This window comes from Xiphophorus couchianus, chromosome 8 (genome assembly GCF_001444195.1).
Source record: "Xiphophorus couchianus chromosome 8, X_couchianus-1.0, whole genome shotgun sequence".
NCBI lineage: Eukaryota > Metazoa > Chordata > Actinopteri > Cyprinodontiformes > Poeciliidae > Xiphophorus > Xiphophorus couchianus.
The window spans coordinates 28,852,442-28,869,412 of record NC_040235.1 but is presented as its reverse complement, the minus strand read 5'-3'; the positions used below and the strand labels follow the sequence as shown (position 1 = coordinate 28,869,412).

General features: G+C 41.0%; 1 protein-coding gene across 4 annotated transcripts in view; it reads left to right on the top strand.

Moving 5' to 3' along the window:
- The first annotated feature begins 2,016 nt into the window (after positions 1-2,016).
- slc12a2 (solute carrier family 12 member 2) overlaps positions 2,017-16,971 on the top strand; it is an 82,385-nt gene continuing 67,430 nt past the window's right edge. For 3 of the 4 annotated variants that reach the window (XM_028026581.1, XM_028026582.1, XM_028026580.1), the window contains exon 1: positions 2,018-2,950. In XM_028026581.1, the coding sequence (XP_027882382.1) occupies positions 2,414-2,950 (537 nt within the window). In that variant the 5' untranslated portion in view covers positions 2,018-2,413. Of the gene's footprint in view, positions 2,951-16,971 lie in introns of all 4 variants that reach the window. The other variant, XM_028026583.1, reaches the window with a different exon arrangement.

Below are 16,971 nucleotides of genomic sequence, written 5' to 3'. Positions count from 1 at the left end.
TTATAATTAAAATAGCCCAATTTTACAGCAGATAATAACCTCTTTCCTTAACTACTGGCATACAATCTAGCTACTAATGAAAAGAGTCACTGCAATCTTTGGCAAGGGAGGAGGAAGATTTAAGTAAAAGAACAGGAGGCCAGGTCACTCTCAGACCTGTCCACCACTTTCCAACAATAGGTCAAAAAACTCCATGTTGAGGGTTAACAATTAGGCTAGATAAAGAAATCGTGGTGTTAGGCCTTTTATGACCACAAAGTAGATAAGTATTTGAAATCAAAGAAAGAAGAGAAGTGGAAGCAGGAGGAAGAAAGATAGAAGAGAATGACCGAGAGAGCGCCAGTGAATTCAAGCAGTGCTAAATTCAATTGCTCTGGAACTCAACAATTTCTAACATGTGGCAAACCTAAAATGGCAAAGCAGCAACATAACGTAAGAATATTAAACCATATAATCAGCAAAACATTAAACAAGCATACAACAGAAAGGCAATTTACAAAAACCTTAGTTTAAAACATCTAATTCAGCCCAAATACTGGAACGGTCTTACTTTGAGTTGATTGTCAGTTGGGTCAAAGCAATGACCAAAACTGACGGAACAGAAAAGACTTTTCTTCAGGCGAGAATTAAGGAGTGGCATCCCAGCTAGGTTCTCAGCAGAACCTCCAGTATTTTGGGTTGAAAAACAGAGGAAAGTACTTTTCTGTTTGATGAATAAAGAAGCTGCGACAGCAGGCCTCCACAGGCAGATGCGGCAATAGACTTCTCAAGTCTCTATGGGTATGCAGACTGCTTTCTAAAAGTTCTACAGGGAATACTGAAGGTTTTGAATAAATTCTTCTTCCTGGCTAACAGGTTAGAAGAAAAAGGTTCAGAGCTGTTGTGTCTCAGTTGGAGGCTGAATCCAAAGACGGGGCTTTGGGATTCAGGTCTTGCTTTTTTAGTGGGGATCAGTTCTTGCTGGATCAGTTCTGAGCTTTATTGAGGCACTGATATCACCACCAGTGGTGTCTCCAGCACAATGAATGCTTAGGAATTAGTTCTGATCAGTTCATGAATAAAAATGGATCCCAACATTCCAGATGAACTACAGCATTTTCTTGGATTGTATCTGAAGACTCTTTGTCACTCTTTTTCCCCTTCACAAATAGTTTTATGATGCTGGAGTCATGAATAGGTTAAGGGTTGGCTCCACCATTTAGAGTTAGGGTGATCATCACCTTCCTAAACTGATGGCCTGGAACTGATTTTGGCAAAGAAAAAAGAAAAAAATCATGACCTCTTTTTCAACAAAAAAAAAAGGTTTGGGCAAAAAAAGAAGAAGAAAGAAACACACACACTTTGCACAAAAAATGTCACAGGCACACTGTCATCTTGGGAAGGTGACAGTATGAATAAACCTAGACACTGAACTTCTATTCAACGGTTGATACATAAAGTGTTAAACAACACACTAGAAAAGTGAAAATATAGATTTCTGTTCATAAAATCTTGCTGCAATCTGAACAAGATTAGAAGTGAATGGAAAAGATGTGAACCAGATCATTTTTGTATGCTATAAGTTGCACAGAATGGTAAACAAAAACTGTTAATAGCATTTAAGAACAATGCTAAGTGTTTAAGTAAAGCTTTCTGATGGACAAATCAAATTGAGGAGATTTATAGTCAAAAAAATATAAACATTAAGAGCACTTTTCACAGTTTATTTGACCAGGTAAAACCGATTAATAATTTGAGTCTAAGTCAAGGACAGTCTTTCCTTCATAAAGTTTTCTTCCTTTATGAAGGAAATAACCCTGAAGAGCTGTCCGTGCACATGTTTTGTTGGTTAGCCTGTTGGTACAGTTTGGCGCCCCACCTTACCTTCCTCGCATAGGGTTTTGATAACGTCATCCATACTGAGTAAGTATTGCAATATTCTCGCGACGTTTTCATCCCACTGTTTGACACAAAAGGTAATCACTGAAGTCTCGCGATGCATTTCTCTGTGGATCCCACCCTTCTCGTGTGCCGTCTGCAGCGTGTATAATAGCAAGCAGAGAGACGCTTGGACTCTAGGAGGAGCCGTGGCAAGGTCGACGGCAGCATCCTTTATAATAACACAACGCTTACAAGTGGTCCTTCCTGACTTTTAAAAGACGAAGGTTGTTGGAACGTTTTTATTTACTGCGACAGAAAGAGAAAAAGAAGAGTGGTGGTAACTTTCCAGCTTGTACTCGCATGTCCTGACGCTGCTAAGCAGCTATCTACCTCTAATACCGCCTTCTGCTAGGGATCCTGCGCCTCTCCTCAGCGGGCAGCACAGCGTGTGTTTTCCTGCAACTAGCAGGGGTTTAGTGACGGAACAATACAGCGCGTTCTTTACTGATTTAGTGGATCCAAGCGAGTGTTGGCTACATTCCTCCTAACAGCTATGTCGGAACCATCCTCTGCGCCTTCCGCGCCAGCAGACAGTGCTGCCCCGGAAAATGATTTTTTAGCTCCAGATGCCGGGCAAAGGCCGTCCGGTCCGACACCTAGTCAGAGCCGCTTCCAGGTGGATCTTGTGTCTGAAGCTGCGGGCGCCTCTGAAGAAAAGTCTGCGAGCTCCGAAAACTCTGCAGCGGATGGTGATTCAGGGGCCGGGGGTGAGGAAGCCAAAGGACGGTTCAGAGTTGTAAACTTTGCGGATCCAAACGGGTCGGGGAGCGGGGCCTCTCCGGAGGCAGTGCCGCCTGAGGGATTACAGAACGGAGACACGGTGATGAGTGAGACCAGCTTACATTCATCCACAGGGGGCCAGCATCACTATCACTATGACACCCATACCAACACCTATTATCTGAGGACCTTTGGCCACAACACCATTGATGCTGTTCCCAAAATTGACTTTTACCGACAGACGGCTGCGCCTCTGGGAGAGAAACTCGTGAGACCCACCCTGTCGGAGCTCCATGACGGGCTGGAAAAGGTAAGCTTCCCTCAAGATTCAGAGAGCGTTGATGCGTGCAGAAGCCAGCGTGTTTAGCTCGGTGACTAATTTAGAATGAGAGTTAAACATGACTTCCACAGCAAGATATCACGCTTTGTGGGATCCTCACGCTCAGTGATATGCTGCTAAATTAGGGACAGATTAGTTTGTATTGTTGCTAAAACTCCAAATAATCCCAGATGATTTTTCTGCTTCTTTCTTTATTTCACTGTTAGCTTTCCACTTCACTAAGCAGAAAGTCGTTTTAAACTTTTGAAATCATTAATCAAGGTTGAAATGCTATAATATCTAAGCAATCATTGCTTAAAAAATGGAAAATGCAGTAGTGAGACTAAAATTGAGAGAAAATGAACACTTTCTGTAGTTTCAGGAATTTAAAACTCTATATGGAGAGTGAGGGTGTATTATTTTCAGCTTGTAATAGTCTCATTAAGTCAAAGCACAGTCTGTTCTTCTTTGTTCATCCCTATGGCTGTGAATGTGGAATCTATGGTTAACTGGCCATTCTATTGTCCAAATCTCTTAATTGTATATTGTTCAGGGTTTCTCTCAGTGTTTTGTAAGACTGGTGGGCCACCTGGCTTTACTTGTGCTCCCACCAGGCTAAGCTTTATTTATTCTGATATCTTTTTGTATGTTTGCCTTTAAGGCTTTATATTTGGAATTTAGGTATTGTTAATAATGTCTTCCAATAAGATATTATTACATTAACACATTATTACTCATTACCTTGTGATATTTGTGATATTTTAAAGGTCAACTTCCCCAAAAAAATTTTTAACTCAAAAACACACTAGGCCACTGGATGACTGCCCTAGCGCTGATACCACCGGGCTTAGCAGGTTTTCAGGGGAAAACCCTGAAAAGGGAAATGCTTCCTCTGGCTCTAGAAGTCTGTAAGGAAAGCCGTAAGTAATAGAGAGGGAGACTGTGGATGAAGATTTAAAAGTGGAGAGAGACAGAAATAGTTAAAGAGAGACAGAAGGATGGAGAGAGACTGATAAAGAAAAAACAAAAAATGAATAAAGAACATTTTCAAGTTCTATTTTCCCTTAACGTGTTGTTGAAGATGTAGACGGCATATCGAACAGTCCATACATGTTAAACAGGTTTGTTTTCTGTTAGTGGTTGTTACATTTATTACAGCAGTCAATTTTTCTACAGAGGGATTGCTGTTATACAAAGAAAGCAATTAAAAACATAAGCACTTAACCCCAATCAGAATTTCTCAAATATTTAAAAAAATCATTCTAAATACATGTTTCTCCATATTTTGGATTTGCAATCTGTGCTAAATGAGAGCAATATTAGCTAGTTCATAGATAAAGCGTATAAGTAGCATTCTAAAGTATTTGGCACTGCTTGTGCCCACATAAAAATATCTGTTTTAGCTTTTGCAGGTTGTCAATTTCATATGAAAACATGTTGCAACACACTATTTTTCTTCTGAAGACAAAAAAATACTGTTACAGACACTTCTAATTAACTTGTGAAACATATCTGGAACCATTTTGTTTTTAAATTGGCATGAAAGCTTCTTTTTCAGTTGGAATGTTTGAAAAGAAACCAAAAGGATTCTGTATGGGTTCATTGTGGGTTGACTCGATTAGAAGACTTGTCGTGATTTTGGACTCTGAACAACCATGAAGTTGACTAAATAAGAGTCTTCTGTAGGGTTAGAAAACGTTAAGTTGCCAAAGTAAGGGATCTTGAAATAATCAATGAGCAGTGATGGCATAGTTACTTTGAAAAAGTAACTTTAATTGGATTACTGATTACTCCTTGAAAAAGTAACTTAGTTAGATTACTGACTACTTGATTTGGAAAGTAACTAAGTTACATTAAAAGTAACTTTTAATTACTTTCAGCAGATGCTAACAACAACTCTCCTGTGAAAATTACATTGAGCTTTGCCAATACTTAATTGTAAGCTATTTTATAATGGTAACATCAACAATGTGTCTCCACTTATAAGGTTGAACTGAAGGGGAGATTTTTTAATGGTTACAGTACAAAAAAACAAAACGTGAGTAATTTGTGTGGTCCACTGTTGTCTGGAAAACTCTAAGAAGGATTTTAGAGCCCCCATATGTCCCCCCAGCCTCCAGGTTCTGCGCTACGGCCCTGCATTTGGTGTCTAAGCACAGCGCACAGAGCTCCTCCTGCAGCTTCACAACTCACATGGGTGCACAGATTTGTGACACTTATCTTAATATAAATAGTTATAATGGCGTTAAGTTGCCATTATAATTATTGGCAACTACGGACACGTTTATTCGTGGCTGTTTTCACGTTTATTGCGCTGTTCAAATTAGTCTCAATGTTTGCAGTTTTCTGGAGCACAACGCGAAGCTCGACGTCATTCAGAGGTAATATATTAACTTGATATTAACAAAGACACAGCGGGGCGGATCATCCGGGAAATGATGGACAGGGAGAGCCTGACTAAAACTACCTTAATGACGGACAAATTCTGGGATTTATTATGAGTCTCTGCTTATTTCCAAGCCCAAATGAGTAACTTCACGTTCAAAAACGAGCTCAAAAAGGCTCAACCCGCCACTCTTTAAATTTGCAAGTGACTTAAAAAAAAAAAAAAAAAAAAAAAAAAGCCCAAAGCCGCTTATAATAATCGGACTTGGCGACAGAAACTCAAAATAGTTCCAGTTTTTCCACCAACAAAATGCGCATCTCCCTCCATTGTCACTCGACAAGACGCGTAGAGGAAATACGATAAAATAACGTATTTCCTGAAGTTTGATAAGAGGTGAAGAGGACACTGGCCAGAATCAACCCCCGGAAAGCAGCGGGACCAGACAACATCCCAGGTTGTGTGTTGAAAGACTGTGCAGAGGAGCTAAAAGATGTCTTCACCGATGTCTTTAACATCTCCCTGGAACAAGCCATTGTTCCATCACTTTTCAAAACCGCAACCATTATACCAGTGCCAAAGAAATCCTCTCCATCCTGCTTCAATGACTACCGTCCAGTGGCACTGACATCCATTATCATGAAGTGCTTTGAACGGCTAGTCATGGCCCACGTCAAGTGCAACCTTCCCATTACCCTGGACCCTTTTCAGTTTACATACAGAGCAAAACGATCCACAGAGGATGCAATCTGCTCTGCCCTCCACCCTGCCCTCCCCCACCTGGACAAAAAGGACTCTTATGTGAGAATGCTGTTCATTGACTTCAGTTCAGCATTCAATACCATAATACCACAACAACTTATCTGCAAACTGGACAAGCTGGGGATTAGCACCTCCCTCTGCAACTGGCTGCTAGATTTCCTCACTCAGAGGCCTCAAGCAGTACGGGTTGGCAACTTAACCTCGAGCAGTATTACCCTGAACACAGGCGCCCCCCAGGGCTGTGTGCTCAGTCCTCTGCTCTTCACCCTGATGACACATGACTGCACAACAACCCACACCTCCAACCATATAGTAAAGTTTGCAGACGACACAACTCTTGTGGGCCTCATCACCAAGGACGATGAAACCCACTACAGGGAGGAGGTCCATCTTTTGACCAAGTGGTGCAGCAACAACAACCTCTTGCTAAATGTCAGCAAAACCAAGGAGATTGTTATGGACTTCAGGAAGGGCCATATCGAACACCCACCACTGACCATAGATGGCGCTGCAGTAGAGAGAGTAGGCAGCACAAAATTTCTTGCGGTGCACATCTGTGAAGACCTCTCCTGGACCACCAACACCACATCACTTGTGAAGAAGGCCCAACAACGCCTCTACTTCCTGCGCAAGCTCAAGAAGGCAAGTGCTTCACCACGCATCTTGACCACTTTCTACAGAGGCACCATAGAAAGCACCCTGACTAGCTGCATCACAGTGTGGGGCGGAAGCTGCACAGAACAGAACAGAAAAGCCCTGCAGCGCATTGTGAAAACAGCCTCCAAGATCATTGGTGCCCCACTCCCCGCCCTGCAAGACCTGTACACCACCCGACTCACCCAGAAAGCGGTCACGATTGTGGGAGATGTAAATCATCCTGCCCACAAACTGTTCAGTGTCCTGCCCTCCGGGAAAAGATATAGAAGCCTCTGCTCCCGCACCACCAGACTCTCCAACAGTTTCATCCATCAGGCTGTGAGGATGCTGAATTCCCTCCCCTCAGCATCAAAGCGGCCAAGAAGATGAAGAAGAAGAAACCCAGAACCTTGCACAACTGCCCTTCCTCCTAAAATAGAGGGCAAATTCGGCATTTAAACTCTGCACTTCTGCCACTTTTTTTTATCTGTATATCTCCATACTTGTATATAAACATATACATTCTCAGTTGTAAAACTTTTTACGCTATATGTCTAGTTATTGTACATCTATTTATTAATTGTTTAGGATAATTTTAGTTAGACTGTGTCTTTTATTGTTACTCAATGTTAGTAACGCCCTGTCTTGTATCACTGTGGGATAGTGAGAAACGTAATTTTGATTCCCTTGTATGTCTGGACATGTAAGAGGAATTGACAATAAAGCTGATTGATTGATTGATAACAAAAGAAGATAGTAACGCAAAGTAATTTTGATAAGTAACTGTAGTCTGACTACTTAATTTGAAATAGCAACGTTACTGAAAAAAGTGGTCCGACGTCAGTAACGCGTTACTGACATCACTGTCAATGAGGTACATTCTATACATTGCAATCCTATATTTTTGCACTGATTCTACTCTGTAGAGTAGTCACAACAATAATAAGACAATCAATGATAAATTCCGTTTTTTTGGAGTCAATACAGTAAACTTTCACAATAAGTGTCTTATAAAGTGCTCCAAACTTCAAATATCCTATAGCTAATTAAAACTGCTTCTAGTGTCAGGTTTGGTGCAGGGTGTGGTGCATGTTCAGTTTGCAGGATTTAATTTATCCCTGATAGAAATAATTAAATTCAGGAGGAATTCTGAGTGGTGTTGATGGAAAATGTTAGAACTGCAACCAATATAAATGACAACATTAATGATAATTGATTTGATTTTGATTGAATTTTACACATGTACCATGATATAAGATTTTTCCTGCTGTTACATATAAGATGGAAAGATTTAATGTTGGTGTTGGTGTCCTTCATGTCATAAGAATAGGAACATATTTCTTAAATGTCAAACAATGTTTGACACAAGCAAAATTGTTCATAGTGATTATAATATGGCTAGAAATATTCACTGCCCAGAGTTATGATGCATTATACTGATTTCTTTCACAGCAGGGTTTCCCCCAGAAAACTTGTTAAGCCCGGTGGTCAGGGCACTGAGACGGTTCACCAGGGTTTTGTATTAAAAGATAGTAAATTGACAGAAAATGTAAAATATTACTGGGTAATTATGTTACTGGATAGCATTGCTGACCGTACTTAAACCTACAACTATACAATGTTGATTTGTTAAAAACAACAAATCAAAAAAATACAGTTAAGGTAAATATCAATTATTTGCACTTCTGTTAAATCCAAATTAAGTCATCAATTAGTGGCTCTAAAAACATGATGTAGTGCTGATCACATTTAGAACCGGCCCATGGCAGAACTAATATAATGTATCAGCATAGATACATTAAAAGATTTTAAATTCTTGAACATTTAAATGTAGGCTTGTAAGGAGCTGGCAAATTTAATTTGTAAAAGTTCAAAGAACAATCTTCTTAATTAGATTGTTTTGTTACTACAGCTACAATCAGATGCTCTCAGTTTAATCTTTGAGTCTTAGCTGTTTGTTCACAAATACATCTTAGTAAATTACAATTTTAACTGACTGCTTTTAAATTTGGCCAATTAAATTAGGCCCCTGTCCCAGATTTCACTAAATCCATATTGAAATGCTGTTAATTTGCTTCTGATGTTCTCAGCAGCAAGAGGCAAGAGAGGCTCCTAAATCAAGGTCTCATTAAACATTGGACTGGCCCTGCATTATGAGCATGATGCGCATTTCTGCTGCTGGATGTAAAGGGATAAAACAGGAGATTTAATTTATGTAGCTTAGTAGATCTTCCATTTCATATCTATTGTGTTTTAAACTGGTCAAGATGGCGCCGGCGCAGCTGGCTGCCTGTAGACGCAGCTCCCGTCGTGTGTGTTTGTCTGTGTATATTTGCTGTAACCGATTAATGATCCGTTCTTGAAGAACCAATGGATCATCAGTTGGGCTTTCCACAATGGCTGGATGTGGTTCTGTCGATGTTCTCCGCGTTCGTCTGCTACTTTTTATACTCTTGGTTGTGGAGAACCTCGCCAAGCGGAGTAGCGGCATTGTTTGCTTGCGTGAACGGCTGATTGCACTGTGTGGGCCTCTGCTGCTGCCTGGAGATGGGCCTGTGGTTCCGGAGAAGTTACGGAGGAGACGACAGGGCTGCGGGTCTGGAGTTAAATGGAGGTAGAAGAAGAGACGGCGCAGGCCAGCGTTACCGGCGATTATTGTAGGGAACGTGAGGTCTTTGGTAAATTGGACAGACGAACTCACGGCACTGGTTAGGACCCAGAAGGAGTACTGGGAGTGCAGTATCTTCTGCTTCACGGAAACCTGGCTACACTCGCTTATTCCGGACTACAGCGTGGAGGTTCCTGGATCTTCCTTGGTGCGGGGGACAGGGACTTTTCCAAGAGTCGGAAGAAGAGGGGCGGCGGGATTGCACTTATGTGAGCGAGAGGTGGTGTAATCCCGGCCATGTTAACGTGAAGGAACAGATTTGTAGCCCGGACATTGAACTTCTGGCTGTGGGAATGCGGCCGTGTTATCTACCGAGGGAGTTTACGTCCGCCATTTTGATCACTGTTTACATTCCCCCATCAGCTGATGCAGCGGTGGCCTGTGACGTCATCAGCTCTGACACAGCCAAACTCCAGAGTAAACACCCGGACGTTGTTATTGTGTCTTGTCTCTTGTCTTGTCTCTATGCTGTAACTGCAAAGTAATTTCCCTGCTGGGATGAATAAAGTACTTCTATTCTATTCTATTCTATTTTAATAACCGCCACAGAGACTGTTTTTTGTATGATTTTCCCTTATTGAAATCCAGCAGTTAGCCTGGTGTTTCATTGAGCCTGCGCAATGTCATCTGTTTTAAGAAAACGTTAAAAACTAAGTGAAGGTTCACAACACTTCAATAATTGGGTAAATTCACAGATCTTTCCCCCCATTGATAACAATACAATCAACAGACAGGGTGCACATGGAGGCAGGGTCTGAGCTAGGGCTGAAACGATTTGAGTGATTCGAGTGCCTCGATTATTAAAATTCCTCGAGAAAAATTTATCTGCCTCAAAGCCTTGTTAAATTATATTTTATTATTTAGCGCACCGTGTTCCGACCGGGTCATTACTTGAGCTGCATGGCGCTCTCGCTTCCACCTGAGTTGTTGACGAAAGCTAAGTGTTAGCAGCATAACGTCCAGTTTTCAAGTTCGGCCTGGGAGGATTCTATTGATACATGATAATATCTGGGTCTTTGTCGTTTTTCGGGGGACCAATAAGCATCCTTAAAATGACTGGCGCGATGCCTGTTGTACGGTAGTCTTTTCTCCTCCCGGAGGTTCTGCCTAGTGGCCGGTGTTCAGAGCGAACAGCGGGGAAGAATGCTGCAGGTGAGTGGATAGACTGTATTCTGCGGCCAGCTGCGCATTAGATGATTAACGTAAGTGTAGTAAGTGTAGCTTTACGAACGAACCGGAAAATTTATTTCATATCATCCCGGTCTCAACATGCCTGTATGTGCAGGCATGTACATACAGAATCATAGGCTGGCAGACGTGTTTCTGTGTGTGACGACAAAAGGTGTTAAATCCCGTCGCTAACAAAAACACAAAAGCTAAAAACGTCTGGGCAAGGTGAGAGTTCATCTATTAAACAAAAAGCTGGAGTATAGACACTTTTTATATGCGTATTTGTGAGCCTGCCTCCTTATTATTGAATTGAATATAATTTCAGATTTTTGTATAACTTTTCTTCAGGTTAACTTGGAAAGTGAGCTATTATTGTTACGAGTTATTTTTCTAAACTACAGAGAAGTTATTGTTAAGGAAGCTCAACTGTGAAAAATTGGACTGATGTTGATATGCAATGTAATACTGCTGTTATGTTAGATTTACCAATGTTTTACTTTATCTTTTTTTTATCCGATTACACGATTAATAGTAAGAATAATCGATAGATTACTCAATTACTAAAATATTTGTTTACAACAGCCTTAGTCTGAGCATGGTTGATACAGATATGTTTGTAAAGCTTTAAATTGTAGATCTAAAGAGACAGGTTTGATATTGGGATTAAGTATATTATGTAATAAATGATTCCCCTAGCCCTTGCTTGAGGATAGAGGTCTTTAATTAGTGTAGTTAATGAAGCCAAAGACGAACTCTGTCCTGTGAATTTCTTCTGAGATACCTGTCAGTTATCAAGTGATTTGTGATGAAAAGCTTCTTATGTGTCCTCTCAAGGTTGTCGATGAGGGTGAGTGGGGGGAAGCCTATATTGTTTTCTTTAGTCCTTAGTTAATGGCAAATGTCCGACACAATGACTGGTGTCTCTTTCATCACCTCTATATTAGAACAGCTGCAGTTCTCAGGATGGGGATGGTGAGCTGCTGCAGTTAGCTCATTTTCATGTGTGTACTTTCTGGCGAAATAGCTTGGTAAAAACCTCACTTTGAAATGAATGGGACAAGTGCAGTTTGAAGGTCGGACTGACCCTAATGCTTCCACCCTATCATGTCTTTACTATGTTTTCCTCTCTGTGTTACACAGATTGGAATGAGCATTGGAAATTCCACTGTACCAATTGATTGCTTTTCCACCGCAATTAATGACTGAATCATAGACTTGTTCCGGTGTATTGGCTGCACAATAGCTAAACTCTTGAGGTTCTTTTTAGTAACCAATACAGGCTGTGATGGTACATTCAAATTAAATGTCTTTGTGAGTGTGAACAATGTGTCTTGGGCAGAAGTTTTTTTTCTGACCATATGGCAACAGCATCCTAAAAGTTCATATTGACAAGCTAGAAGGGAACCAGTAACAAAGGAGATTAATTCCGACAGAGGCAGCCAAGCATAAACCCAGGCCGCTTAAATATTGATGTAATCTCACTCATGTGGAGTGCTGTAGTGTGGCACTTCCACTGCCACACTACAGCACTCCACAAGGGTGAATCAGTGTGAAACTTTTGTATCATGAGTATTGTGTATAAATTTATCCCAAAGTTACAGATACATTCTGGATTTCCCCCAGAAAATTTGCTAAGCCCGGTGGTTGGGGCGCCAATACCATGTTTTTGTATTAAAAGACGTTGAGTTGACAGGAAAAGTAAAAATATTACGGGGTAATTTTATGTTACAGGAAGACATTGTCAGTGAAATGCTATAAATTCACATATATAGTGTCCTAAAAACAACAAATCAAAACATTACAATTAAAATTAACAGAAATTATTAATCCAAATTTTGTTTATTGAGAACATTAATGCTGCTAACTTTGATTTAATGGTAATCAAAGTTTGATTAAACTGATTGAACTGGGAAGTTTACTTTGTAAAAGTTCAAAGAACAATCTTCATAGTTAGATTGTTTTGTTACCACAATCTGATGTGGTGAGTTAACCCCTTAACCCTCACCACCTAAATCAAAAACGGCTGAAAAGGCATACCCAAGTTAAATCAGCTGCTGTTCTTGAACAACTTGAAGTACATGCAAAAGCTTGGTCTCTTTATGAAGATGACAAGCTAAATTTTCTGTCACTATTCTGGTTCGGGTAAGCCACGAGTGATTAGTCTGTATACGGAGCTGACGTCTCTTCAGAAAGGTGTCAGTGAGAACGTCACTGACTATATTATCCGAGCAGAAACTGCAATTACAGCACTGCGTAATGCAGGAGAAGTTTTAAGTGATGGCCTGCTGACGGTAATGATTTTAAAAGGCCTGCCTGATGAGTTCAAACCATTCTTTGTTTATGTTACACAGAGTGATGAATTTTTAACTTTTGCCCAATTTAAAACAAAGCTGAGAAGCTATGAGAGCACAGAGAAGTTGTGTTGCTGGCTCAGTTGAAGATAGCTTGATGAAAGTTAAAGAAAGAGACAATTGGAGTATAAAACTCACCTGTTACAACTGCAGCCAGAGAGGGCACAAAGCCCAGGATTGTCCTTCAACCTCGGGCGAGTGCAGAGAGACGAAACAGTGGTATAGTTTCTCCAAGAGCGCCACGCATAAGGACGTAAATTGTTCTGCAGAAAAGGCGAGACAAGGTCAAACAAGCAATGGATAAGGAGGACCATGCGTTTGCTTTCAAAGTGAAGCAAATCGACGACGCCCAGATCTATGGCACAAAGGTACTGTGGGCTAAAGCTATGAATGATGAAATGGATTCTTTGATAGAGAATAATACTTAAAGCCTAACTTCATTACCTGAGGGTAAGCAAGCAGTGGGGGGTAGATGGGTATTTACTATTAAAGAAAATCCTGTTGAGACACATTATAAGGCTAGATATGTAGCAAAAGGCTATAGTCAGGTTGCTGGTATTGATTATAATGAGACTCCCCCCCCCCCCCCCCCCCCCGACTGCTGATATGACATTTGTGTGTTCCAATGCAGCTTGCTGCTCGATATGATTTGGAATTGCACCAAATGGATGTCAAAACGGCATATTTACACACCCCTAACGATTGCGAGATATTTTTAGAACAACCTGAAGGATTTGAGAAGGTAACAGAGACAGGAGAAAAATGAGTCTGAAAGCTTAATAGGGTAATGGTCTGAAACAGTCAGAACGAAATTGGAAGAAAATGTTACATGATTTCCTTATTGAAAATGGCTTTGTGCAGAACCCTGCTGACTATTTTGTTTACAGTAAAGAAAATGAACATGAGAGAGTGATCTCGATTATTTGGGTTGATGACCTTGTTATTGCAGCTAGTAATGATCAAGTACTCAAAAGTGTGAAGAAAATGTCGAATAAAAGCATCATAATGGACAGCGGCAGAGTTTAAACCCTTAAATATCAGCTCTGAAAAAAGAAATAAAAGGAAAAACGGCACGCGGGCGTTCCGGTGCAGGTTAAGGGGTTAATCTTTGAGTTTGAGCTCTTTGTTCACAAATGTCTCAGTAAACTACAATCAGCATTGACTGCTTTTTAGGTTGGCCAATTAAACTACCCACTTCTCCCAGAATTTTTTTGTACAAAGTACAAAGCTCAAGAAAGTACTTTACATTCTTGAAGATGTAAAGTACAACAGGAGTGCTTGTATTGTTACTATCCAATTTTGGGAGGCAGTGTCTCCTTCCTTCGCCATCTCCAGGAACCCATATTCTTTGTGTTAATGGCTCTGACTGGACATGGAGACAGGACGGAAAATAATACGCAGCCCTGCTGGTGTGGCTCCTTACAAGAGGAGGCACCCTCTTTGTCTCAGACTCATAATCTTGCTGGTTACTTTCCAGCAGTTTTACCACACGCATCTGTGCACAGGCTGCGTGACAGCTGTGTGTGAGTGAGTGTCCGGGCAGATCAGTTCTCTTCTATTTTATTTCCAGATTTAGATGACAAAAATCTTGATGTGAGGAATTAACCTTTCAAGTACAGATTTAGTTCACCCACCACTGGGTGGAACAGGTTGAAACTGATCTTGCTATTTTAGGGCTTTACATGATAGATAAATATTGAATTCATTCTGTTTAAAGCCTGTTATGCTCCTCTTAATTGCATTACACCATTTAACTTGCTTTAATTAACAAAAGTAAACACCCAAAAGGTTAGTGTGTTACCTGGAGTAAATACCTGAAATGTTGCTTTGATTCTTTCCACTACTTTTCAGTACAAAGCACTTAAGTCGGGTTGTAACTGGTATAATGGAGAAGCTCTGTTGTGATGACGTGCTGAAGGCGAAGTGTCACAGCTATCACAACTATCGAGCATAAATTGTTGTTCAAATAAACTTTTGCCGTCAAATTTACTGTGAGTATGTAGGCCTGTCAAGATAGCAAATTTTCCTGAGCGATTAATTGTCTCAAAAATTATTGCGATAAACGATAATATTGTTTGAAGACCTTTTTACACTGATTTAATGGAAATGACATAATAATGCATGCGATTTCTTGCCAAAGATAAATACACTTTATTTTCAAAAGAACACTAAACACTGGAACTGATAAACAAAATAAACAAAACAACCAAAAACAAAAATAAAATGGTCTCCATTAACAAAAAACGCACTTGAAAAAAAGACTAAACAACATAAAGTAAAAGTGGAAATAAATACTGCATTCAATCAAAAGAGTGCAGATTATGAAGTCTGTATATTATGTTGCCCTTCAGTAATAATTAGATTAAATAGAGAAGATGGGCACATCGACCACCTGATGCAATAGTTCACACTACATGATTTTTTTGCTCCTATTTTTCCCCTTACAACAATCTTAAAACGTTGGTCTTTCTAAGATTGTGTGGTGTGTTACAGTAGATCGTCGTTGCCGCTCCGATCTAAATTTTTCCCCACTGGGAGCTTAACGCAGCCTGTTGAATGTGACAGGTAGCCAATCAGAAAGCGCGGATTCTCCTCCCTTTCTGACGGGAAATTACGTCGGGGAATCCCAAACAGCGGACACGGCGCAACCCGAAGTCCAGCGGACATTGGAGATGATATGTGGAAACAACATTAATGTTTATTCAACATGCAAAGAATATAGAAATGACAAAGGGAGGAGTTGGAGTGAAATTGCTACCGTAGTTGATAAACCCGGTAACTTTTCAGCTGTTCTTTGTTAACGTGACGTAAATAGGTTATAATGATTTTCATTCGGTCAGGACTTTACGCTGACACTAGCCACATGCATTGCAGGTAGATTGTAGTAAAGCGTTGATTAATGCCTGGTTTTAAAATTGGTTAACTGGACTTGTAGCCATTATTTTGTGCCCATTGTTGGACACCACACGGCAGGAACGAATCCGATCGAACCGTTATACCTAGGATTTCTGTCGGCTAATGTGTGGTCTGTCAGGTTTTGAAAATGGGCCGACAATCGGCTGGCAGCTCTAAGATCGTGCAGTGTGCGCTGGGCTTTACACTAAGGAAATGAGGAAGGGAGGAGTCAGTGAAGAGCACCGGAGCAGAGCATTTTTTTCATTCAGTGTCATTAACAGAAAGAGAAAAAGGCCGGAAGAGAAGATAATGCCGATAATTAAAATGACGTCGATAGTTTTAATTTATCGTACGATTAATCGATTTATCGTTTATCGCGACAGGCCTATGAGTATGGTTTATCCGACACCTTATGAATACATCACTAGTTCATCCCCCCTCCCAACCGGAAAATTTTCTACCAATCATGCTGCGCAGAGAAAACAAACAACATGGTGACAGCGAGAGTTTGAGGCGAGCCTTGAATGAGACAGTAACTGAAGATGAATCAGATGTCTAGTTCCAAAGAGTAACAGCGCTGGATCAATAATTTGGCAGTGGTTTGGATTTCATATGGAGGATATGGGCAGAGGTGCAGTCGTATGTGTACAGACAATAGAGCAGGGGGCTCAGCACACAGCCCTGTGGAGAGCCAATACTAAGGCTGAGGGCAGTGCATGTATGTTTTCCCACCCTAACTCTCTGCTGTCGGTTGGTCGGTAAGCTCAGAATCCACATGCAGGTGGAGTGAGGGAGGCCCAGGTCCCCCAATTTGTCCACCAGTCTGTGAGGGAGGATGATATTAAAAGCAGAGCTGTAGTCTACAAAGAGCATCCGCACATAGCTCCCCTGCTGCTCCAGATGTGACAGAGCAGCATGGAGGGGCATGATCACAGCGTCCTCTGTGGATCTGTTGGCTCTGTAGGCGAACTGGTGGTGGTCAAAGCCAGGAGGGAGAAGTGCTGTGATGTGACCCCGGACCAGTTTTTCAAAACACTTCGTCACCACAGGGGTTAGTGCCACTGGCCGGTAGTCGTTGAGGCAAGAGATGTGAGGTTTCTTGGGTATGGGGACTACGGTGGAAGATTTCAGGCAGGATGGGACTGTA